General features: G+C 46.2%; 1 protein-coding gene across 1 annotated transcript in view; it reads left to right on the forward strand.

Annotated features, from left to right (window-relative positions):
• LOC311239078 (ETS domain-containing transcription factor ERF-like) overlaps positions 1–22,616 on the forward strand; it is a 75,365-nt gene extending 52,749 nt beyond the window's left edge. The window contains exons 3-5 of the mRNA XM_084327310.1: positions 12,553–12,665; positions 15,855–16,774; positions 17,689–22,616. Coding sequence (XP_084183436.1) covers positions 12,553–12,665; positions 15,855–16,774; positions 17,689–18,411 — 1,756 coding nt within the window. The 3' untranslated portion in view covers positions 18,412–22,616. The remainder of the gene's footprint in view (positions 1–12,552; positions 12,666–15,854; positions 16,775–17,688) is intronic.
• Positions 22,617–23,160: the final 544 nt, after the last annotated feature.

Here is a 23,160-nt window from a genome sequence, read left to right on the forward strand (position 1 = left end):
CCGCACATCCAGCACTAAGCTCTCGCCGACAACGTCGTTGTCATTATTAGAAGCAACGAGGAAACAAATGTAATGATCGTTTCGTTCATCGCATAGGCTATTTAATTTTAGCCTATTTTAATACAATTCAAATAATCAAATTGTGCTTAGACTCAGGGAATTATTTTCACCGGACATTAAGACCGGAGAGATAAAATATGTCGGACTTAAACAGATTTTGCCGGTAAAATACCGGTAATTACCGGCTAACGGAAACGCTGGGGCAAGGCGCTCGCCACCAAGGCTGGAGACGCTGGGTTCGAGCCCAGCTCTCGGCGTTGCTACCAGCTTGGCTCGTCGCTCATACTAACACAATTGGCAGTGTTAGGGGGTGGGAAAGCTGGTGGGTGGGTCCTGGGCGTTGTAAACATAAAAAAACTCCTACAGTTCGGTCGGGGCGCCTGCTCAGCGAGGGAAGGATCTGGAGGGAGGTAGTGTGACCTTCCACACGTTACACTCTCCCGGTGAGAGTCTGCGCTGCCAGGCTGGCTGCCGTCTGGCTGCACATGTGTCGGAGGAAAGCATGTGACAGTCTCCGGTCTCTCGGACCAACAGTAGGGGGGGTGCGCAACGACCAGGAAGGGGGTTGGGAATTGGCATAACGACTAACATTGGGATGGGAGAAAGATCGAAAAAAAGAGAAAAAAAAAGAGAAGATAATTAAACGGAAGGATTTTTAGATACCGTACTGAATTATAATCCATTTGAATTATACATTCAAAATTGAATTATGAACTATAAATTACCTTAGTATGGCCAAGTCATATATCTATGGATAGGGAGAAAGCTCCTCTTTCCCAAGGTTGCCGATAATGACTAATATGCTACTTAACCCCCGTCAGGTGTACAATCTGGGATCTCATCTGAGAACTGAACATTCCATCGGTGGCGGCTGCTGGCCCTTGAAAGCTGCAGACGTGTTTTACTGATGAAACCTGTCTGTCCTTCATCCAGAGTGTCCGCGGAGTCGCTCCCCAAAGTTTTTTTGCCTACAAGATGGCGTTGACGAGCGGGGGGGAAAAGGGTCTATAATCTTCCAACATGGCTGCCTGTTACTGTTGGTAACCGTTTTCGAAAGAAAATGCCTAATTTCTGTGCAGCGGTAGAGTAGGTAAAACACTCTTGTTGACACAATCCAGTAATTATACACCAATTTATACAGTTTCTGTTGACCTAGCTCTCATATATATCAACACATGGAACACTGATTGTTCTCACGTTGGAGCTCTTGCAACCTGGAGAGCGATGCATAAAGTGCAGACATAAAGCAAGTATAAAACGAGCATTAAAATAGTCACGGTAAGACGTGGACCATTAAATCACACAAGTTCTTCATATTATTAGGATCTCAACATCTCAATGGGCCTCTTTGTTTACGTTGAATGGATGGTCCAGACATTCTGTGAAAGCCTTATTTATACTGGTAGAATCTGAGATGGAATTCTTCATCCTCATTCAGCCAGTATTCAGTTTCAGTATATTCATGTGGAATATTTAATAGAGCAGTGGAATAAGCAAATAAACTTATGTTGACCAAGGAGGTCACAAAATGGAAGTGTTTTTTTTCTTCCTCCGGTTGAAATAACGTGAGGGGAAGTGAAGTTCAGCTCGTGTTTTAACAGCGTTCAGCGCTTTGTGTCGAGGACGGGTCCCAGCTGGAGTCTTTGTGTGGCGCGTCATGAACTATGAATGAAGCTGTTAATTAATTCTGAAGTAATGGGAAGAAAGCTCTTTCCTCTCAGAAGAGATTGATGCGGCTCAGCGAGACTTTGATCAGACGGACTTTGATCCGTCAAGACACTCTGGGGATCCGTCCCAGTCGTCTTCCCGTTTACGCAAATTAGAAACAAATGCATATCGTCCGCGAAGGATGACAAATGCAACCGTTATTCAGACTTAATCACCAGTGGCGCTCTTGTTTGGATCTCACAAAATCCGGGAAGGCGGTGGATTCTAACAAAAACGAGACTTACCATTTCTCCACGTGTCGAATGTAATGATTGCTTAATATCCGGTATCAAAATAATATCTGCCTCTCGGTTTTCCTCTCAGCCTTTCTCTACTAGTGGTGTTTTTTTTTAAGCATTGCAATCCATTCATAGCAGTAAATCAACTGGAGGATCAATCAGAGGATAAATCGGATCCTTTTTTCTCAGGCTGGTTTCTTCTGTGTTAATTACCATTTATATGAATAATATTGTCTCATCTTTGAGTGGATGTCAAGTTCATCTTTATGCGGACGACACTGTTGTCTATTGCTGACTCCACAACTAGTCACTTATGACCTGCAACTCTCGCGTAATGCTCTGCAAGATGCACTGGCCCTGTGCGTTTACTTAAAGGAAAACTCCAACATTTTGGGAAATTAGCTTATTTGCCATCTACCCTGGAGTTAGACAAGAAGGTACATACCTTTTTCTTCTCTGTGCATGCAGTAGGAGTAGGAAGATGCGCACCGTTAGCCTAGCTTAGCGTCAGTCACTGGAAGTAGGTTCCTCCATTAGCCTAGTTCCCAACATCTTCCTACTCCTACTGCATGCACAGAGAAGACAAAGGGTATGTACCTTTTTGTCTAACTCCAGGGTAGATGGCAAATAAGCTAATTTCCCCAAATGTTGGAGTTTTCCTTTAATGCAAACCAAACAAAATCCATGATATTCTCTAGAGAGATATTGTAATTAAATAATTTGCAGTTACAGCGTTACAAATACCTTGGCATCTGGCTCGATGAGACATGTACATTTTAATTCCTTATAGGTAGGGATGCTCGATATTGGCTTTTTTACAGATATACCGATATTGTCCAACTCTTAATTTCCGATACCGATATCAACCGATATCACATTTTAATGCCGATATCGGCCGATAATATCGGTAGGCCGATAAATTAAGGTTATAGAAATGTAAAAAAAAAATTAAAAAAAATTTGAAAACAGATACCGATATTTTCCGATATCACATTTTAATGCCGATATCGGCCGATAATATCGGTAGGCTGATAATATCGGACATCCCTACTTATAGGTGATCTTGCCAGTAGATGGTGGCAAAAGAATGGCTTCTTCTTGTACAGGAACAGAACCAGCCTCCCAGTGAGGAGCAGAAAGAGGGTCGTGGAAGCAGCAGTCTTTCCATCTTTATGTATATAAAACAAATATAGATCCTATTATTAAACTACAGAAAAGAGCTATTAGAATAATAAACAAAGCTGGTGGCCTGTTGGGATGTTGGATCCTAATGTGAAAAACTGTGATTTATGTGCTCATTTTATGCCTGTCTTTTTTCAGTTTGTTTATTTATTTTTTACCCAGGGACGGTGCCCATTAATGAACATGAATGCCAGCATTAGCTAATGAGCTAGTCTCCACCTGTAGTCCCTGCCTACCATGCATGTCTTTACGGTGTGGGAGGAAACCGGAGCACCCGGAGGAAACCCACGCGAACACAGGGAGAACATGCAGACTCCACGCAGAAGGGCCCCCTGCTGGGGTTCGAACCCAGGACCTTCCTGCTGTGAGGCAGCAGTGCTGACCACTGTGCTTCACCGTGTTGTGAAGCACTTTGAGCTGCAGTTTCTGTAGGAAAGGTGCTATACAAATAAAGTTAATTATTATTACCTATGGTGATAGATATAGTGATAGATATGGTGATTCAGACAACTTTATTGATCCCGCGTGGGGCAATTCATATATGTAGCTTCACGTAGAGCTGCCGCGGTATCGCTGTTACATCACGCCCACCGCAGAGTTAGGCTGAATACCGCATCACCGCTGTTTTTTATAATAATAATAATAATAAAGTACCCTGCTCTCGTTGGGCTTGCGGCTCTCCAGATATACCCTTACTCCTCTGTCGAGGTTCCAAGCGACCCTATTGGGTACCAGAAAAGTCACGTGAAACACTGCAGACCACTGATTGGTCAGAAGAGAGACGCGTCACACGTTGGAGCGTCCTGCAGTGTGTTACCACCAATCGGCAAGCGCGTATTAGGTTTTTACTTCCTGAATGTCAGCCATTGATCAGAGCTCACAACACGGCCGGAGTGGATTACCGTCGCTCCTCAGGAGTACTAAACGAGGCATAATGATTTTACTGCAACAAATGTTATAATAAAAGCCCTTCGTTCTATACACTTGTCTGATTGAAAACTTTATTAACAGACCGCAGAATGGGCACAACTCGGCACGCTCTGAGCAAAGAAAGGAACTGAGATATGAATTGAGTAATGCTTGCCTTGCTATGGTCCGGTAAATACGCTGATGTTATTGAACGTGTAACTATATAACGTTAATGCCACAAAACGAATGCCTTTGTAATCATAAGTAGTAACGTTATAATAATAAGAAGAATAAGAAAGGGTCGGGGGGGTTAGGGGTAACCACCCCTGCGCGCGACAGAGTGAACGGCGCACGACCAGAGGGGAGACTTAGAATCCGTGTTTCACTTTCAATAACGAATGCGTGCTTGCCGAATCCCAAACAATATTCATGCTGCAAAGTCATCCTCTAAAGATAGACAACATTTAGACTAGAGGCAGGCTATATGCTATAAAGAGTAGACTACAAAAAAATAAATAAATGCATTCAAACTTTTATTTATTTCTTTGGTGTGTGTGTGTGTGGTAATAACCGCAGCGGTAGGAAATATTTCACAAATTTGTGCGGTAAGGAAAACATCAATACCGCGGCAGCTCTAGCTTCATGAGTAACAAAAACAACAAACAACAAACATCTCAATGACAGCACGGCAACAACAACATTCCATGCGATACACAATCCAGTAAAAGTAAAAACAGACAACTAAGTGTAAAAGGCTACTTAAAATGACTGTCTGTGTTTAAAAGTCTGATAGCCAAGGGTACAAAATATTTGGTGTAACGGTTGGTCCTACTTGGTGGAACGTCATAACAGCGGCCAGATAGATGGATGATAGATATGGTGATAGTTATGGTGATAGATATAGGGTGATAGATGTGATAGATATGGTAAGAGATATGGTGATAGATATGGTGATGGATAGGGTCACCACCACTGCACCCTAGTGTATGGTGACTTTGCTTGGTCTTCTCTGGCAGAGGGGAGAAATAAACATTCTGTTTATCTTTTAAGGCCATTGCCGGGGGAATGAGCACCTTATATCACAATGATGCCAGTCGGATTGGAACTATGGACCCTGTACGACACGCTCGGGTGGCTTAAGGTCACCGGAGTACAGACCGAACTTGGAATGCTGTCGGCCTTTTGTTTTAATGCCCCGGCCGGCCTCTTGGAAGGGTCTTCGACTCGCGCCGCTAAGAATCGATATACCCCACTATCCACTATGGACAAAAACACACCATTGCAAATCTCCCAGCTTCAATTTTGACCTTTATTTATTTTTGTCCTATTTATTTCAGTCTTAATTTATCTATATAAGTAAGTAACCTCAATGTATTTTAGAGAATAAATACAGGTAATGAATGTGTGTGTGTGCGCGCGTGTGTGTGTGTGTGTGTCCTATATAATGTGCTATATAGCCTACATACTGGGGAACTCTCAGCCTTATTTGAAGTGAGTTCAAAGTGTTTCTGGCTTCAGAGCGAGCTTGAACCCTTATGTGGGTCTGGATTCATACTCTTGAGTGTGTGTGCGCACGTACGTGCACACACCCACATGTACTGTATGCGCGTGGCTTTTCCCCTACAAGCTAAAGGTAGCTTTCATCAGTCGGTGCGTCTGTGAACACTGTGTTCCACACTGTTGCAGCTCCACACCTAATGTAGCTCATATCAAAGGACTGGTACTGCCTGCATGTATGTCTGTCTGTCTGCCTGTCTGTCTGTCTCTGCCTGCCTGTCTGTCTGTCTGTCTGTCTCTGTGTCTGCCTGCCTGTCTGTCTGTCTCTGTGTCTGTCTGCCTGCCTGCCTGTCTGTCTGTCTCTGTGTCTGCCTGCCTGCCTGTCTGTACGTCTGCCTGCCTGCCTGCCTGCCTGCCTGCCTGCCTGCCTGCCTGCCTGCCTGCCTGTCTGTCTGTCTGTCTCTGCCTGCCTGTCTGTCTGTATCTGTGTCTGTCTGCCTGCCTGCCTGCCTGTCTGTCTGTCTGTCTCTGTGTCTGCCTGCCTGTCTGTACGTCTGTCTGTCTGCCTGCCTGCCTGCCTGCCTGCCTGCCTGCCTGCCTGCCTGCCTGCCTGCCTGCCTGTCTGTCTGTCTGTCTCTGCCTGCCTGTCTGTCTGTATCTGTGTCTGTCTGCCTGCCTGCCTGCCTGTCTGTCTGTCTGTCTCTGTGTCTGCCTGCCTGTCTGTACGTCTGTCTGTCTGCCTGTCTGTCTGCCTGCCTGCCTGCCTGCCTGCCTGCCTGCCTGCCTGCCTGCCTGCCTGCCTGTCTGTCTGTCTGCCTGCCTGCCTGTCTGTCTGTCTGTCTGTCTGTCTGTCTGTCTGTCTGTGTCTGCCTGCCTGCCTGCCTTTCTGTACGTCTGTGTGTGTGTGTGTGAGCACTCAGCTTCTTAATAGCATCTCTCCAGGGACGTGGTCCTTCACTCATTGAGTTCTAGGACTAGAGAGCTCCCTGCCTCATTCAGGCTCTGATCTGTATCCTGCCCGGTGACGGCGATGATGATGATGATGATGATGATGATCACTAATTTATTGTTGAGAATTAAGTGGGAACAGGGTGGAGAAACGTCTGGATGAAGATGCTTTATGTGGGACTTGTTCGTTCTCTGACATTAGTAGTGTAATATACGGCTGGCAAAATTACATTTGATTATTCCTTCTAAAAAAGAAAAAAAAATACATTTGTCCGAACCATTCGAATATCTATTATTATGTAAACAAAATAAATAACCTTGTCACCTTTTAAGATCAACATACCTACACCAGCATATGTATAGAATAGTGTAATAATAATGTAATAATGTATCCTCTCTCTCTCGTGCGACAACTGCACCTAGAGCGTTGTCTGTTTATCTCCATCTCTCTAACCTTCGGTCTGTAGTGAAGGCTAGATAGGATATCAATAAGATGCATATCAATCTAGTAAAGGCTAGATAGGATATCAATAAGATGCATATCAATCTAGTAAAGGCTAGGTAGGATATCAATAGATACATATCAATCTAGTAAAGGCTAGATAGGGTATCAATAGATGCATATCAATCTAGTAAAGGCTAGGTAGGATATCAATAGATACATAGCAATCTAGTAAAGGCTAGATAGGGTATCAAAAAGATAAATATAAATATAGTAAAGGCTAGATAGCCTATCTCGCCTTTACTAGATTGATAGCCTATCTAGCCTTTACTATATTTATATTTATCTATTTGATACCCTATCTAGCCTTTACTAGATTGATAGCCTATCAATAGATGCATATCAATCCAGTAAAGTCTAATAAATAGGGTATCAATGGATGCATATCAATCCAGTAAAGTCTAATAAATAGGGTATCAATGGATGCATATCAATCCAGTAAAGGCTAATAAATAGGGTATCAATAGGGTTCAGTAGATTCATGTGGCAGTTGGTCTTTGCTACACGTTGTCTATTGCTGCTGATGACTAATATGCCTCCCAGCCCTAAACTGAACACTAACTATGAATAAACTATCCTCTTATTCAGTGAGCGGATCCCATTACATGTATGCAGCCTGCTCTTCATTGTCTTCATTGTGTTACTGTTGTTGTTGTTGTTGTTGTTGTTGTTGTTGTTGTTGCTGTATGGAGGAGGAGAAGGAGGATGACTAATTTACTAGCATGAATGCCTGTTCAGTGTTTCCCCTGAAAAGAAATTCAGCAGCGGTGCTGTGCCCCCCCCCCCCCCCCCCCCGGAACCATTTTTTTTTTTACATTTTAAAGTTAAATGCATCAATCTGTTGCACTGTGAGAGCAAAATAAAGAGGCTAGATCTATGATCGACTAGACTGCAGTGTTTTCTCCCTGCAGCCTTTTCCTCAGGTCAGTCTTTTACATTAAGCACCCCCCCCCCCCACCCACAGCCCAAATGTAATGACCAAAGAAAATTATTAGAATTTTTTTTTTATTTTTTTTATATAATTTTGTTTTAATAGTCTAGTTCATTTCTGTCAAGTTTAATTAACTTCTTATGCCCGGCTCCGATGGACGGGCTATTAATAGACTCACTTGTTTTGCTGCTGCGAATGTCTCGAGTTGATGTCGTTATCAGTCCGCGCACGTTCTTCTACGCACCAGTGCATAGATTCTTATATTCCACCAGGGGGCAACCTACCGCCACTTATAAGAATGGAACTAACAGTTAGCCAGAGCAAGCGGTGTATCCCATGACAATGTACTAACTATCACCCTAAAATACTCCGTTCCGCCCCAATACATTGCAACAACGTCCACCACATACCCCACACTAATCTAACCGTTGCCTCAGAATTCACGCCACACACCCACTCCGCACGTAAACTATAAAATAGCGGCGTGCAAGCTAATGATCCTAGCCAGCCTTGTTGACTACTAGAGTCCTACCTCTCTACCCAGAGGTGCACCGCGGGTCTCCTTTGCTGTCGGCCATCTCCTTCACTGATTGGTTGTTAGTGCGTGTGCTCATATCCAAGCTTGGAAAATCGATATATCGAAGCTTTGCGACCACGTTTCATGTTTATTTCGAGGAAATAATTTATCGCGATAGTTATCGTTTTATCGCCCAGCCCTAGTTTGATGCGTTAAACTCTAGAGGTACATGTTCTAGGTTTGGTCCAACTGTGCCCAAACGGCTTCCTCTTTAACCCTTTCATTACCGCACTACAGAAGGTTAACCCTTTCGCTACCACGCTACAGAAGGTTAATCCTTTCGCTACCGCGCTACAGAACATTAACCCCTTCTCTACCACACTACAGAAGGTTAACCCTTTATTTGTGTTTTGACTACGGCGTTAACCGTCTGGCCACCTGGCCGTGTGTTTTGGCTACGGCGTGAACCGTCTGGCCACCTGGCCGTGTGTTTTGGCTACGGCGTGAACCGTCTGGCCACCTGGCCGTGTGTTTTGACTACGGCGTTAACCGTCTGGCCACCTGGCCGTGTGTTTTGACTACGGCGTTAACCGTCTGGCCACCTGGCCGTGTGTTTTGACTACGGCGTTAACCGTCTGGCCACCTGGCCGTGTGTTTTGGCTACGGCGTGAACCGTCTGGCCACCTGGCCGTGTGTTTTGACTACGGCGTTAACCGTCTGGCCACCTGGCCGTGTGTTTTGGCTACGGCGTGAACCGTCTGGCCACCTGGCCGTGTGTTTTGACTACGGCGTGAACCGTCTGGCCACCTGGCCGTGTGTTTTGGCTACGGCGTGAACCGTCTGGCCACCTGGCCGTGTGTTTTGGCTACGGCGTTAACCGTCGAATGCTTTTCCCTCCAGGATGTCCCCGGTATGCGAGGGCAGGGACACCAGAATGTCCCCGGTATGCCAATCGATAATCTATCATATGCGTCAGGGCCTAGGCTTGCGCGGTATAATTTTTTTCATACCGTCATACCTTACTGACATAATACCCCGGTATGGGTATTATGACGGTATGACTTTCATTTTCATTCATTGCTAACAGTATACTCGTTATCACCATACATAATGCTTATATTGAAACACGTTGACATTAGGGCCGTTCTTTCAACCTAAAAGTGCACTTTCTTCAACCTCGAACCTAAATTCCTTAGCAACCTGTGTTACCAAGTAAACAAATCACAGAACGATAGCCAGTTAGCCAGCACCAGCCTAGTACTAACGTTAGCTCTCAGAACGATAGCCAGTTAGCCAGCACTAGCCAGGCACTAACGTTAGCTCTCAGAACGATAGCCAGCACCAGCCAGGCACTAACGTTAGCTCTCAGAACGATAGCCAGTTAGCCAGTACCAGCCAGGCACTAACGTTAGCTCTCAGAATGATAGCCAGTTAGCCAGCACCAGCCTAGTACTAACGTTAGCTCCCAGAACGATAGCCAGTTAGCCAGCCTAGTACTAACGTTAGCTCTCAGAACGATAGCCAGTTAGCCAGCACCAGCCAGGTACTAACGTTAGCTCCCAGAACGATAGCCAGTTAGCCAGCCTAGTACTAACGTTAGCTCTCAGAACGATAGCCAGTTAGCCAGCCTAGTACTAACGTTAGTTCCCAGAACGATAGCCAGTTAGCCAGCCTAGTACTAATGTTAGCTCTCAGAACGATAGCCAGTTAGCCAGCCTAGTACTAACGTTAGTTCCCAGAACGATAGCCAGTTAGCCAGCCTAATACTAATGTTAGCTCTCAGAACGATAGCCAGTTAGTCAGCCTACTACTAACGTCAGCCTACTACTAACGTTAGCTCTCAGAACGATAGCCAGCACCAGCCTAGTACTAACGTTAGCTCTCAGAACGATAGCCAGTTAGCCAGCCTAGTACCAACGCTAGCTCACAGAACGATAGCCACGTAACCCTCTGCTGGCGCGTGCTGTGCACTACAATCAACTCCGTGTCAGTGTAATAGCAGTCTGTGACGTCACGGTATTGAGAATCATACAGGCGGGATTTCGAAATATCCTGGTATACCGTAATGCCGTCATACCGCCCAAGCCTATATAACTCGCGTTTTAGGAATTACTGCAGAAAACCTTAAAAACATACTTATATTCACGACGGTATTAACACAACAATGTACGAATGAAAAAATGTAACGTTCCCACATCCGGAACGATAGATACCCCATGTTGAATGGGCCATAGTAATGTCGATATAGCTATAATATTTAAAAAGTTATAGCCCTGCAAAGAAGGTAAACATCTCCATAGGGTTACAGCGCTGGCAGACTGGGCATAAGGATGGGCAATACTGCGTGGCAATCAAAGTGTTAAGAACAGTAGACTATTAAAAAAAATTATTTTTGGGTCAGTCACGCACATCCCTACTGATTATATCATTTGAACTCTTGGACGTGGAAGTGAGAGTTGTGCTGACCAGATGACAGTGGGTGTGTTGTGTGTGAGACGCTCTGGCTGGTGATGGTGATCATCAGGGTTAACTAACACCAGGGAGCCACTTACCCATGATTCATAAGTTAGTACAGTGGCTTTATACACATGCATCCCTTTCCCATCTCCCCACGTGGAACGCTAAAGGACACGCTGGTGCACTACTAGTGCGCCATCTGGTGGCCGAATGTGATCTATAGCACCTTTTATAATAATTATTTTCTGAAGTGTTTTTTTTCCAGATGAATGGTGAATGAAAAGGACATTGAGTTATAACTGTGTATACATACTGAGTAGCTATGTGATGACCCTGTGTTTCTCCGTGTTTCCTCCATAGATACTAACCCTGTGTTTCTCCTCCATAGATACTAACCCTGTGTTTCTCTGTGTGTTTCCTCCATAGATACTAACCCTGTGTTTCCTCCATAGATGCTAACCCTGTGTTTCTCTGTGTTTCCTCCATAGATACTAACCCTGTTTCTCTGTGTTTCCTCCATAGATACTAACCCTGTGTTTCTCTGTGTTTCCTCCATAGATACTAACCCTGTGTTTCCTCCATAGATACTAACCCTGTGTTTCTCCTCCATAGATACTAACCCTGTGTTTCTCTGTGTTTCCTCCATAGATACTAACCATGTGTTTCCTCCATAGATACTAACCCTGTGTTTCCTCCATAGATACTAACCCTGTGTTTCTCCTCCATAGATACTAACCCTGTGTTTCCTCCATAGATACTAACCCTGTGTTTCCTCCATAGATACTAACCCTGTGTTTCTCCTCCATAGATACTAACCCTGTGTTTCCTACATAGATACTAACCCTGTGTTTCTCCTCCATAGATACTAACCCTGTGTTTCCTCCATAGATACTAACCCTGTGTTTCCTCCATAGATACTAACCCTGTGTTTCTCCTCCATAGATACTAACCCTGTGTTTCTCTGTTTCCTCCATAGATACTAACCCTGTGTTTCCTCCATAGATACTAACCCTGTGTTTCCTCCATAGATACTAACCCTGTGTTTCCTCCATAGATACTAACCCTGTGTTTCTCCTCCATAGATACTAACCCTGTGTTTCCTACATAGATACTAACCCTGTGTTTCTCCTCCATAGATACTAACCCTGTGTTTCCTCCATAGATACTAACCCTGTGTTTCCTCCATAGATACTAACCCTGTGTTTCTCCTCCATAGATACTAACCCTGTGTTTCTCTGTTTCCTCCATAGATACTAACCCTGTGTTTCCTCCATAGATACTAACCCTGTGTTTCCTCCATAGATACTAACCCTGTGTTTCCTCCATAGATACTAACCCTGTGTTTCTCCTCCATAGATACTAACCCTGTGTTTCTCCTCCATAGATACTAACCCTGTGTTTCTCCTCCATAGATACTAACCCTGTGTTTCTCTGTTTCCTCCATAGATACTAACCCTGTGTTTCCTCCATAGATACTAACCCTGTGTTTCCTCTGTGTTTCCTCCATAGATACTAACCCTGTGTTTCTCCTCCATAGATGCTAACCCTGTGTTTCTCCGTGTGTTTCCTCCATAGATACTAACCCTGTGTTTCTCCTCCATAGATACTACTACAACAAGCGGATCCTCCATAAGACCAAAGGCAAGAGGTTCACCTACAAATTCAACTTCAACAAACTGGTTCTCGTCAACTACCCCTTCATCGACATGGGCTCCGGTATGTTCACACACACACACACACACTCACTCAAACACACACACACACACTCACTCACTCACTCACTCACTCACTCACTCACTCACTCACTCACTCACTCACTCACTCACTCACTCAAACACGCACACACACACACACACACACACACACACACACACACACATTTAGAATCTGTATTTATGTCCACATAAAGACAATGTTTAAAGTAGGGATGCTCGATATTGGCTTTTTTACCTATACCGATATTGCCCAATTTCCGATACCGATATCTACCGATATATGCAGGGTTCCCCCTCCTGCCCAAAAACTGAATAATTTCAGGTAATTAACATTACATATCTCTTGTTGTGGAATTAACACAACATTATGCATACTTTTGACAATAATTAAAATCAGAATTTGTTCTTACCTGTAAATAAAGGTTATAGAAATGTAAAAAAAAATATATATATATAGGCCCCGCCCCCCGGCCGCTGAGTCTCAGCAAAACGCTACGACATCCAAAAGTCCCCAGAATGTTATTCTATCCGGAGCACAATAGCCTGAGAGACAATGCTGTCCCTGTGGACGTAATGTAAGACCGTACCCCGCACAGCCGTTTCCCAAGAAGCCGCTGACCATAATTCACACACGGTGGCCATTTTGCCTCTCGGGTTGGGATTCCTTTCCGCCGTGTTCCCACCCTGTGTGGGCAAAAGGGTGGAAAGGAATCCCAACCTGAACAGCATCTGGTGTAAAGAGCAAAACGGCCCCGTGTGAATATGATACGTTGACTGTATAGATAAACAAACCCTGTTGTTCAACCCGATTTCCTGTGTCGGCTGTTGACGTTCACAAAACACTAACCGGGACAGGAAATGGGAAGTTATGTCTTATCTGTACATACCTGCCATCCAACTGGTCCTCCAGGTTGGGGGTTGGGCTGACATCACATCTGTCTGTACATACCTGCAACTAGTGATGCACCGATGTGAAAATTGTGGCAGATACCGATAACCGATATTAATATTGCTGTTCTGGCCGATACCGATATTTACCGATGTCGATATCGCTGTATAGAAAACACTTTTTTATGATAATCAAATAAAGAGCTATTTTCCAACGTTTTTTTTTTTTTTTTTTTTTTTTGTAACTTATTTTCAGAAATGACAGATATTTTGAAACTATTTAAGGCCAAAACATGTAAAAAGAAGGGGGGAAAAGATATATATATTTTTTTTTATCTGCCCATATCGGCCCTATCTTGATATCGGACCGATACCGATATATCGTGCATCACTACCTGCAACATATCACATCTGTCTGTACATACCTGCCACATATCTGTAGATACTTGTGCTTTATAATGACAATAATATATATCTATAGTTCATCTCTAGGAAGGACTCGTTTAAATTTCGAAACGGGATGAATGAATCCCTTTATTTTCTTGTCACGCCACCAAAAAAAAGTAGCCCATCCCTCGGTCCCTTTGATGACACAGGGACTATAGAGGAATATAATCCCTGTGGGTCGGGTCTCTCTGCAGGAGAGGGGAATCCCAGAGCGCCACAAAAGGATGCGTGTGTTTTTTTAGGACCTGAGGTTTTTGGACTCTCCCCGACACAAAGGCATTATTAGGGATGATGACATCATCACACTTAGACGTGGCTCTTAGAGCACCGAGAGGCACAGGGGGGGTTTTAAACTAACCAGCACTTCTGTACCACTGTGCTTCCTGCACGTCACGGTCATTCTGGAACGGAAGGCGACGACGCAGATGGATGTTTTTAGATTCTATTAAAATATATTGTCATTATGCAGCACAAGTACAGTAAAAGGAGGAGGGAGGGGGCTCTGAGAGGAGGGAGCGAGGCTCTGACAGGAGGGAGGGAGGAGGCTTTGAGGCGACAGTGGCTCGGGAGGTAGAGCAGTCGTCTGGCAATCTGGAGGTTCCCGGTTCGATTCCCGCTCCTCCCGGGCAGCATGTCGATGTGTCCTTGAGCAAGACACTTAACCCCTAATTCCCCCCCCCCCCCCCCCCCCCCCCCCCCCCCCGATGAGCAGGTTGGCACCTTGCATAGTCGCCTCTGCCGTCGGGTGTGTGAGTGAATGTGTAAAATGTGAGGATTTGATTTGATTTTATTCGACAAATTGAAATTGAACAAATTGTAAAGCTCTTTGGATAAAAAAAAAAGCAGCCATTTGAGAGGAGGGTGGGAGGGAGGGAGGGAGGGGGCTCTGAGAGGAGGGAGGGAGGGAGGGTGGCACCGGCTGAGCGTCTTGCCTCCGTGGCGGCTGCTGCTGCTGCTCCAGTCGTCTGGTACCACCCAGTATAAACACGGCCCATATGGAGCTCGGTGCCGGCGTGACCTAAGTGCAGCATGAAGCTTCTATTATACGGCTGTGATGTGGCCCCAGCGCTGTGACATGTTGTGATATGATCAGCAGCACACATGATGACTGCACCACCACACACACACACACACACACTGCTTTGTGGCGTGCACACACACACACCCTACTTTGATATACACACACACACACACGCTGCTTTGTGGCGTGCACACACACACACCCTACTTTGATATACACGCACACACACGCTGCTTTGTGGCGCGCACACACATACCGTACTTTTGAGACACACACACACACACGGTGGCTGTGGAAAAAACGGAGCAACCCAACCCATGTTTGTGATGGCAGGAGGAGAGACTTTCCAATATTTAATTCTGGCACGTGTGGAGATGCCAACAATTTATTAGTGGCACAGTCTCCCTGAGAGAGAGAGGGAGAGGGAGAGAGGGAGAGGGAGGGAGAGAGAGAGAGAGAGGGAGGGAGGGAGAGAGAGAGAGAGGGAGAGAGGGAGAGAGAGGGAGGAGAGGGAGGGAGAGAGAGGGAGAGGGAGAGAGAGGGAGAGGGAGGAAAGCGAACACGTGGCTTAGTGTAGTTCACTGGTGTTTTCTTTGCGTCTGTGACCCGCTAGGTAACGGGGTTAAGCTACGGGGCTCCACGGACACACACCTCTACTTCTCCTTACTTTCTTTTTTAATTCCTCACTCTAAGACCTGTCTTTCTTTTCCTTTACCTTGTCACTCTACTTTCTCTCCATTCCTTCCTCACACACTGTTGTACTTAACTCTCTCTCCTCTCTCTCTCTCTCTCTCTCTCTCTCTCTCTCTCTCTCTCTCCCCCTCCCTCCTCCAGGTCGAGGCGTCCCCCAGAGCGCCCCTCCCGTGCCCAACGCCTCCAGCCACTTCCGCTTCCCCCCCTCCACGCCCTCCGACGTGCTGCTGTCCCCCAGCGAGGACCTGCGCAGCCCGGGCGTGTTCAGCAGCGTGGCGCGCCGCATGGCCCGCGGCTCCGTGAGCGACTGCAGCGACGGCACCTCCACCAACTCCGAGCTGGAGGAGGGCGGCGGCGGCGTGGGCGCGGAGGAGCGTGCCGCGGGGGCGGAGCGCGCCTACAGGAGCCTCCTGCACCCCCGCCTGCCCCACGACTCCCTCTTCCGGGTGTACCCCGCAGGCCTGGCCCGCCCCGCCCCCCGGGTGCACCCCGACTCCCTGTCCCCCTTCCCCGTGTCCCCGCTGCCCGGCCCCGGGGGCCTGCTGGGCCCCAACCTGTCCCCCGGCCTCTCCATGACCCCCGGGTCCCACCTGCCCTACACCCCCTCCCCCTCCATGCCCTCCCCCATGCTGGGCTCCCACTTCTCCTTCAACCCGGACGACATGAAGCGCTACCTGCAGGCGCACACCCAGTCCGTGTACAACTACCACCTCAGCCCGCGCGCCTTCCTCCACTACCCCAGCATCGTCATCCCCCAGCCCCACCGCCTCGCCCCGGAGAAGCCCCCCGCCCACCACCACCTGCACGGCCCGCCCCTGTCGCTCTCCCACTCGCTGCACCCCCCCCCGCAGGAGGAGGGGCCCCACCACCAGCAGCAGCAGCACCCGTCGCCCTTCAAGTTCAAGCTGCAGCCGCCGCCCCTCGGCCGCAAGCAGAGGGATGGAGACGGCCCATTGGCTGCTCCCGGAGGCTCCTCCTCCTCCTCCCACAGCCAGGCCGCCTCCTACCCGGGTCTGATCTGCAAGCCCCTCTCCTCCTCGGTGGGACCGCCTAAGATCAAGGTGAGACTGGTTAATAATCACTACTACGCTTATTCTTCAATACGGGAAACGGATTCACATTATTTTATTGTCACAGCTTTTTTTTTTTTTTTTTTTTTTTATGTACATATATTCAGAAACACGTGTGAGATGCACAACGATCTATACAATGCAAGGTATATGTTTTTTTTTACAAGGTATAGGATAAAAAAATTTATTATTCTACAGTGTAAATAGCAGCAGTGTGTGCGTTTAATAAGTATATTATAATAATATAATTTAAGTCACTTAACTCATTCAGCGCCATAAGATGTCCCCATCTCTGCCGCTTCAGGCCAGCTTAAAATTGTCATTTTCGTGGTGTTTCACGATGTTTGCAGAGCTGTGTGTGTTCTGTATTTTGCATTATATATATATATATTAGGGATGGGCGTGAGTAATCGATTACTCGTAGCTATGAGAAAAATTATACATTTTTATGAAAAAAAAGATATATATATATTTTACATATCTTATCACATGCATGTGTAAGATTATAACGGTTTGTTGGTTTCCTTAAACATATGGTACGTGAATGAACAAAAAGAAGTAAAAAAAAAAAATCTAATGATTGAGAATGGGGATCAGGAAAAATATCAAAGGATCTAAAAACGTATTATTATTACGTGTTTGGCGATCAAGTGTTGGCGAGGAAACGCGTATTATTACGTGTTTGGCACTGAGTGAGTTAAGGCGTGTTATGCTCGTGTGATGATTCGGAGACGTTGGTAAGTTTACTGTTCAAACAGCTAAGAAAGGGATTCAAAGGAGATGTATTTCTGTCGTCGGGGTTCACTTCTATAATATCTATATTTCTGAGGGTCACAAATGTGAACAGTTGTGGTTTTCCTGAACGACCCCTGAAGCCACGTCTGACCCCTTCCCCCCCCCCCCAGGTGGAGCCCACCTCGGACATCGACTCCGAGGAGGAAGAGGTGGAGGTGACGGACATCAGCGAGGAGGAGGAGGAGATGAGCCACGAGGACGACGTCTTCACGCCCATCACTCACCATCATCCCCAGCAGCACCATCCTCATCCTCTCCACCTCCACCAGCAACACCATCTTCATCACCTCCATCACCTCCATCAGTCCAACGGGCTCAACAGGAGCCTCCTCCTCGCCCCCATCCCCCGCCGCCCTCTTCCTCCTCCTCCTCCTCCTCCTCACAGTAACCACCACCACCACGACGACGACGAGGAGGACGAAGACGTCTTCAAGACGCCCGCCACCCCGACCCTGCTGGGCGCCGCCGTCGCCGGGAGCCCCGCCTTCTTCCCCCTGGTGGCGCCGGCGTCGGCGCCGCCGGGCCTGATGAAGAGCGAGCCGTCCCCCGTCAGCCCCTGCATCCCGCTCAAGCTGCGCTTCAAGCGGCGCTGGAGCGAGGACCAGAAGATGGAGGCGGACGGGGAGCGGGACGAGGCGGAGGACAAGAAGGTGCGCGCGGCCGACAAGGAGGAGCAGCAGCAGCGGCGGCAGCAGCTGGAGGAGGAGAAGGAGGAGGTGGAGAAGAGCGCGGGTTTAGGGGCGCCGGCACCGCTGCTCCCGACCCAGCGCCGAGCGAGCTCCGAGCTGCAGAGAGCCACCGCCCAGCTGTCCCTGGAGAACAGCGGCTGCTGAGACACACACACACACACACACACACAGGCCTGCTACACACACACACACAGGCCTGCTACACACACAGGCCTGCTACACACACACACACACACACAGGCCTGCTACACACACACACACAGGGTGTGTAGAGACTCCCTGTACTGGGAGACAACATGAGGCCTTGTGTTCTCATCCAACATGAACACCGTGCAGAGCATCACTGCTGCCATGAAGAAACTACTAAACCTTCAATAACCTGCTGCGTGGCCCATATATGGACATGTATCTTCAGCCCCCTCTCCGTATCATTGGTCCTCTACGTCTACAGGGTCAACCCCCTCTGTGTCATTGGTCCTCTACACAGGGTCAGCCCCCTCTGTGTCATTGGTCCTCTACGTCTACAGGGTCAACCCCCTCTGTGTCATTGGTCCTCTACACAGGGTCAGCCCCCTCTGTGTCATTGGTCCTCTACGTCTACAGGGTCAGCCCCCTCTGTGTCATTGGTCCTCTACGTCTACAGGGTCAACCCCCTCCGTATCATTGGTCCTCTACACAGGGTCAGCCCCCTCTGTGTCATTGGTCCTCTACGTCTACAGGGTCAACCCCGTCTGTATTTCCGATTGGTTCTTACCGACCTTACATTCAAAAATAATTCATTTGTTTGTTTTTGACCAACGGCACCGTTACAGAATTAACCTATCGCAAACCCCACCCCTCTTTCCTTGATCCTCCAATCACAACTGTCGCACAACCGACGGGTTGCGATTGGCGGATCAAGAAAAGAGGACGGGGGTTTGAGATGGGTCAGTTTGCCTCTCCGTCTAAGACCACACCCACTGTCCCGCCACCATTATTACAGTCACTTACAAAATGGGAGGACGGCGAACAAAATGGGGACCATGGAAAAAAGACCGCTCTTAACGGACTGAAGAGGGATCTGGAGATGTGTTGGATTATTTGTACACAAAAAGAAAGCGATAAATGTCTGTAATCGCAGCCTTCTGAACAGAGAGCATGAAGACTGGATGAAGCGCTTCATCTGTACTCTTTACACACACAGTGCTATCAGACATACGTATGGATCTACAGAGAGGCGCCTGGAGCTGATGGACCAGGAGTCCTAACGCCATTAAGGCAGCAGTGAGACCCCCCCCCCCCCCCCCAGTGAGACCCCCCCCCCCAGTAATCTTTCATCCATTAACTCTGAAATGTTTCATCCATCAAGTGAGAGACGTCTCATCCATCAACTCTGAAACGTTTCATCCATCAAGTGAGAGACGTTTCATCCATCAACTCTGAAACGTTTCATCCATCAACTCTGAAACGTTTCATCCATCAAGTGAGAGACGTTTCATCCATCAACTCTGAAACGTTTCATCCATCAAGTGAGAGACGTTTCATCCATCAACTCTGAAACGTTTCATCCATCAAGTGAGAGATGTTTCATCCATCAACTCTGAAACGTTTCATCCATCAAGTGAGAGACGTTTCATCCATCAACTCTGAAACGTTTTATCCATCAAGTGAGAGATGTTTCATCCATTAACTCTGAAACGTTTCATCCATCAAGTGAGAGATGTTTCATCCATCAACTCTGAAACGTTTCATCCATCAAGTGAGAGACGTTTCATCCATCAACTCTGAAACGTTTCATCCATCAAGTGAGAGACGTTTCATCCATCAACTCTGAAACGTTTCATCCATCAAGTGAGAGATGTTTCATCCATTAACTCTGAAACGTTTCATCCATCAAGTGAGAGACGTTTCATCCATCAACTCTGAAACGTTTCATCCATCAAGTGAGAGACGTTTCATCCATTAACTCTGAAACGTTTCATCCATCAAGTGAGAGACGTTTCATCCATTAACTCTGAAACGTTTCATCCATCAAGTGAGAGACGTTTCATCCATCAACTCTGATTGGTTGTGTGCCCCCCCCCCCCCCCCACACGCACAAACACACATCGGTTTTTCTTTTCCTTTTAGATTCTGTTTAGACTTCCTCTCTAAGGACATTAGTGCCTCTCGGACACACAGTATTGGGGACGCTGTTAAGGGCATTTGCAGTGATCTGAGGTTGTTTTGTTGTTGCTGTTGTTGTTGTTGTTGTTGAGGAGACAATAGCCCTATCTTACTTTGTATATATTTTGAGACTCGTCGAGTGAAATTAATTGATTTTGTCGTCTGGTGATTAGCGGAAACCATGAGATGATGATGATCGTCGATTATCAAAGTTAACTCAGGCAACACCTCCACTGAGGTGTTGAGTTTTATTTTTTATCACTTTCCTTTTTCCGTTATTCTTACTAAGAAAATATAAATATTAATCTTGAGGCCATTATTGATCAAATAATTACAAATAAGACCGTGCCTTTTTTTTTTAACCCCCCCCCCCCCCCCTGGCCAGTTAGTTTTAGCGTCTCACAAACAACCACCTTGCCTTCTGTTTTTTATAAAAGAGACACAGAATAACTCCAACATATATATTTTATTCAATGGAATCAAATGTTATATTTCAGTATGGTCATTTGATATGAATCAGGAAGAGCCTACTATTTTTAATGGTAAAGATATATATTATATATTCTAACGGGCGTATTAATTGTTATTATGGGTAAATATAAAGTCTGCCTGCTCTTAACCGCTGCGTTTGAAAAAGCCCACTTTTTATATTTCTATTGTGAAACACAAGTGTATTCGAGGACGAGTGGAGTGGAGTGGAGGGGAGGGAGACGGGACGTGATTATAAAGACATCGGAAGCTGAGACACACGGGGGTCAAAGTTCGTCTCCGGACCGGAGAGGACTGACGCCAGGCGGCTCCTGGTCTGGGCCTCCTGTCCTCAGGACGACACGGGGACAGACGGGAGCGTGTGGGACACCATCTGAACGTCCTTCTGGCTCCAGACTGTGGACTCTGCTCAGTGAGTCTGGGAGTGAATGGGTTGGACTTTACCCACGAGCACCGAGGACACGACCACACACACACACACACGCACAACCACACACATGCACAACCACGACCACACACACACACACACAGCCAGACACGTCGCGCTTAAAGAGCCTTCAACTGTGGCTAGAATTAAGGAACGTGACGTCACATGGCGACGTCATCAGACGCCCCCACACACAGTCTCCCCCACACACAGTCTCTCTGGGTGCAGAGGGTGTAACCATAGAAACCACACACACACACACACACAGGAAATGACATCACAAAACCTGAGAGCGCATTAGAGAGCGCGGGACTTCCCGTAATCTCATGGAAGCTCTGCGTGGTTTGTGTGTGTGTGTTCATGAAATCCCCCTTCTGTTAACACACACACAGACACACACACACACTCACACACACTCACACACACTCACACACACACACACACACACACACACTCACACACACTCACACACACTCACACACACACACACACACACACACACACACACACACAGACACAGACACACACACAGACACACAGCCCAGAGAAGCCTGGTCAAACAGTCTCTGGTCCACAGTTCTGCACCCCAGGCTGTGTCGGACGCCCGCTGCCTTACCCGTCACCCTCCCCCCCCCCCCCCCAACGTGTTAATACCCCCTCAGTCTCATCATTGCCGCTTTTATCCATTTATTTTTCAAGATCTATTACTGTTACTATTGTAATTATTATATTATTAACTATTTTGATGATTTTTCTTTTTTGTACCCTCTCTGCCCCATGGCTCACTTCTCCTCCATGATGTTGTTATTATTATTATTATTATTATTCAGTTCAGTCCATGCTGTTCAGCCACAGGCACCAGTCAGCTTGTCAGTTGACTTTGGAAGCGAGTATATTTACTATTTTCTTTCTCTTTTTTTTGTACCTCGCTGGTTAATTCTGTCACCATGTTGACATGGAGAAAAGAAAGAGGAGGGTCAAACATCATCCTATCACATTATTTTGGAAAGAAAATATCTTGCTTTCTCATTTTTGATCTTGTGTATATATCTATTATTATTATTATTATTATTATTTCTTCATTTTGGGGGATTCTGTAAGAAAAAAAACATTGTATTGTTTAACCATTGTATTATTTGAAACGTGTCCATTTCTCTCTACTATTTAGTTATCTCTCTCTCTGAGTGAGAGGCTAGCTTCGTCATGGAGAAAACATTTATAATTCTGTTTCTCTTGTATTGTTTCATCTTCATTTGTAATTATACTGTAATCAGGGTTCATTAAAAAACAGGTAAAAAAGGATCCGTCTTTCTTGTTTTTCTCTTTTTCTTGTGTGGTCAAATGTTTTTATTTTCCATTTTTCAAATCAACAAAACACAACATAATACAGTAACAACAATAATACACAACAAGACATCACAGGACAGTACTTAAACAATAATAATAAGACTATTAGAAATAATAAATACAGAATATTTACATTTAGTCATTTAGCTGACACATTTATCCAAAGCGACTTACAAGTTCTGTACGACAACAAGTCATCAGGAAGGGCACAACTCTTATCAGCTGAGTAACAATGATCATCAAGGTGTTGAGTGCTACAGTGTACGTTAGTTTATTAGGACAAGTGCATGACAGTAAGGTTAGTTAGGGTTAGATTTTAATTTTAATTTAATTTTAATTATTTCAGATAATGGTTGAAGAAGTGCGTCTTTAGTCGACGGCGAAAGATTAGACTATCAAAGATTAGAATGTCAAAACTTCAATAATATTAACACTTTAATCGCCGAAAACGCTGGAACTCGTCTTTCCCCGCCATGCTCATTCTG

The sequence above is a fragment of the Notolepis coatsorum genome (assembly GCF_963971535.1).
Source record: "Notolepis coatsorum genome assembly, chromosome: 13".
Classification (NCBI taxonomy): Eukaryota; Metazoa; Chordata; class Actinopteri; order Aulopiformes; family Paralepididae; genus Notolepis; species Notolepis coatsorum.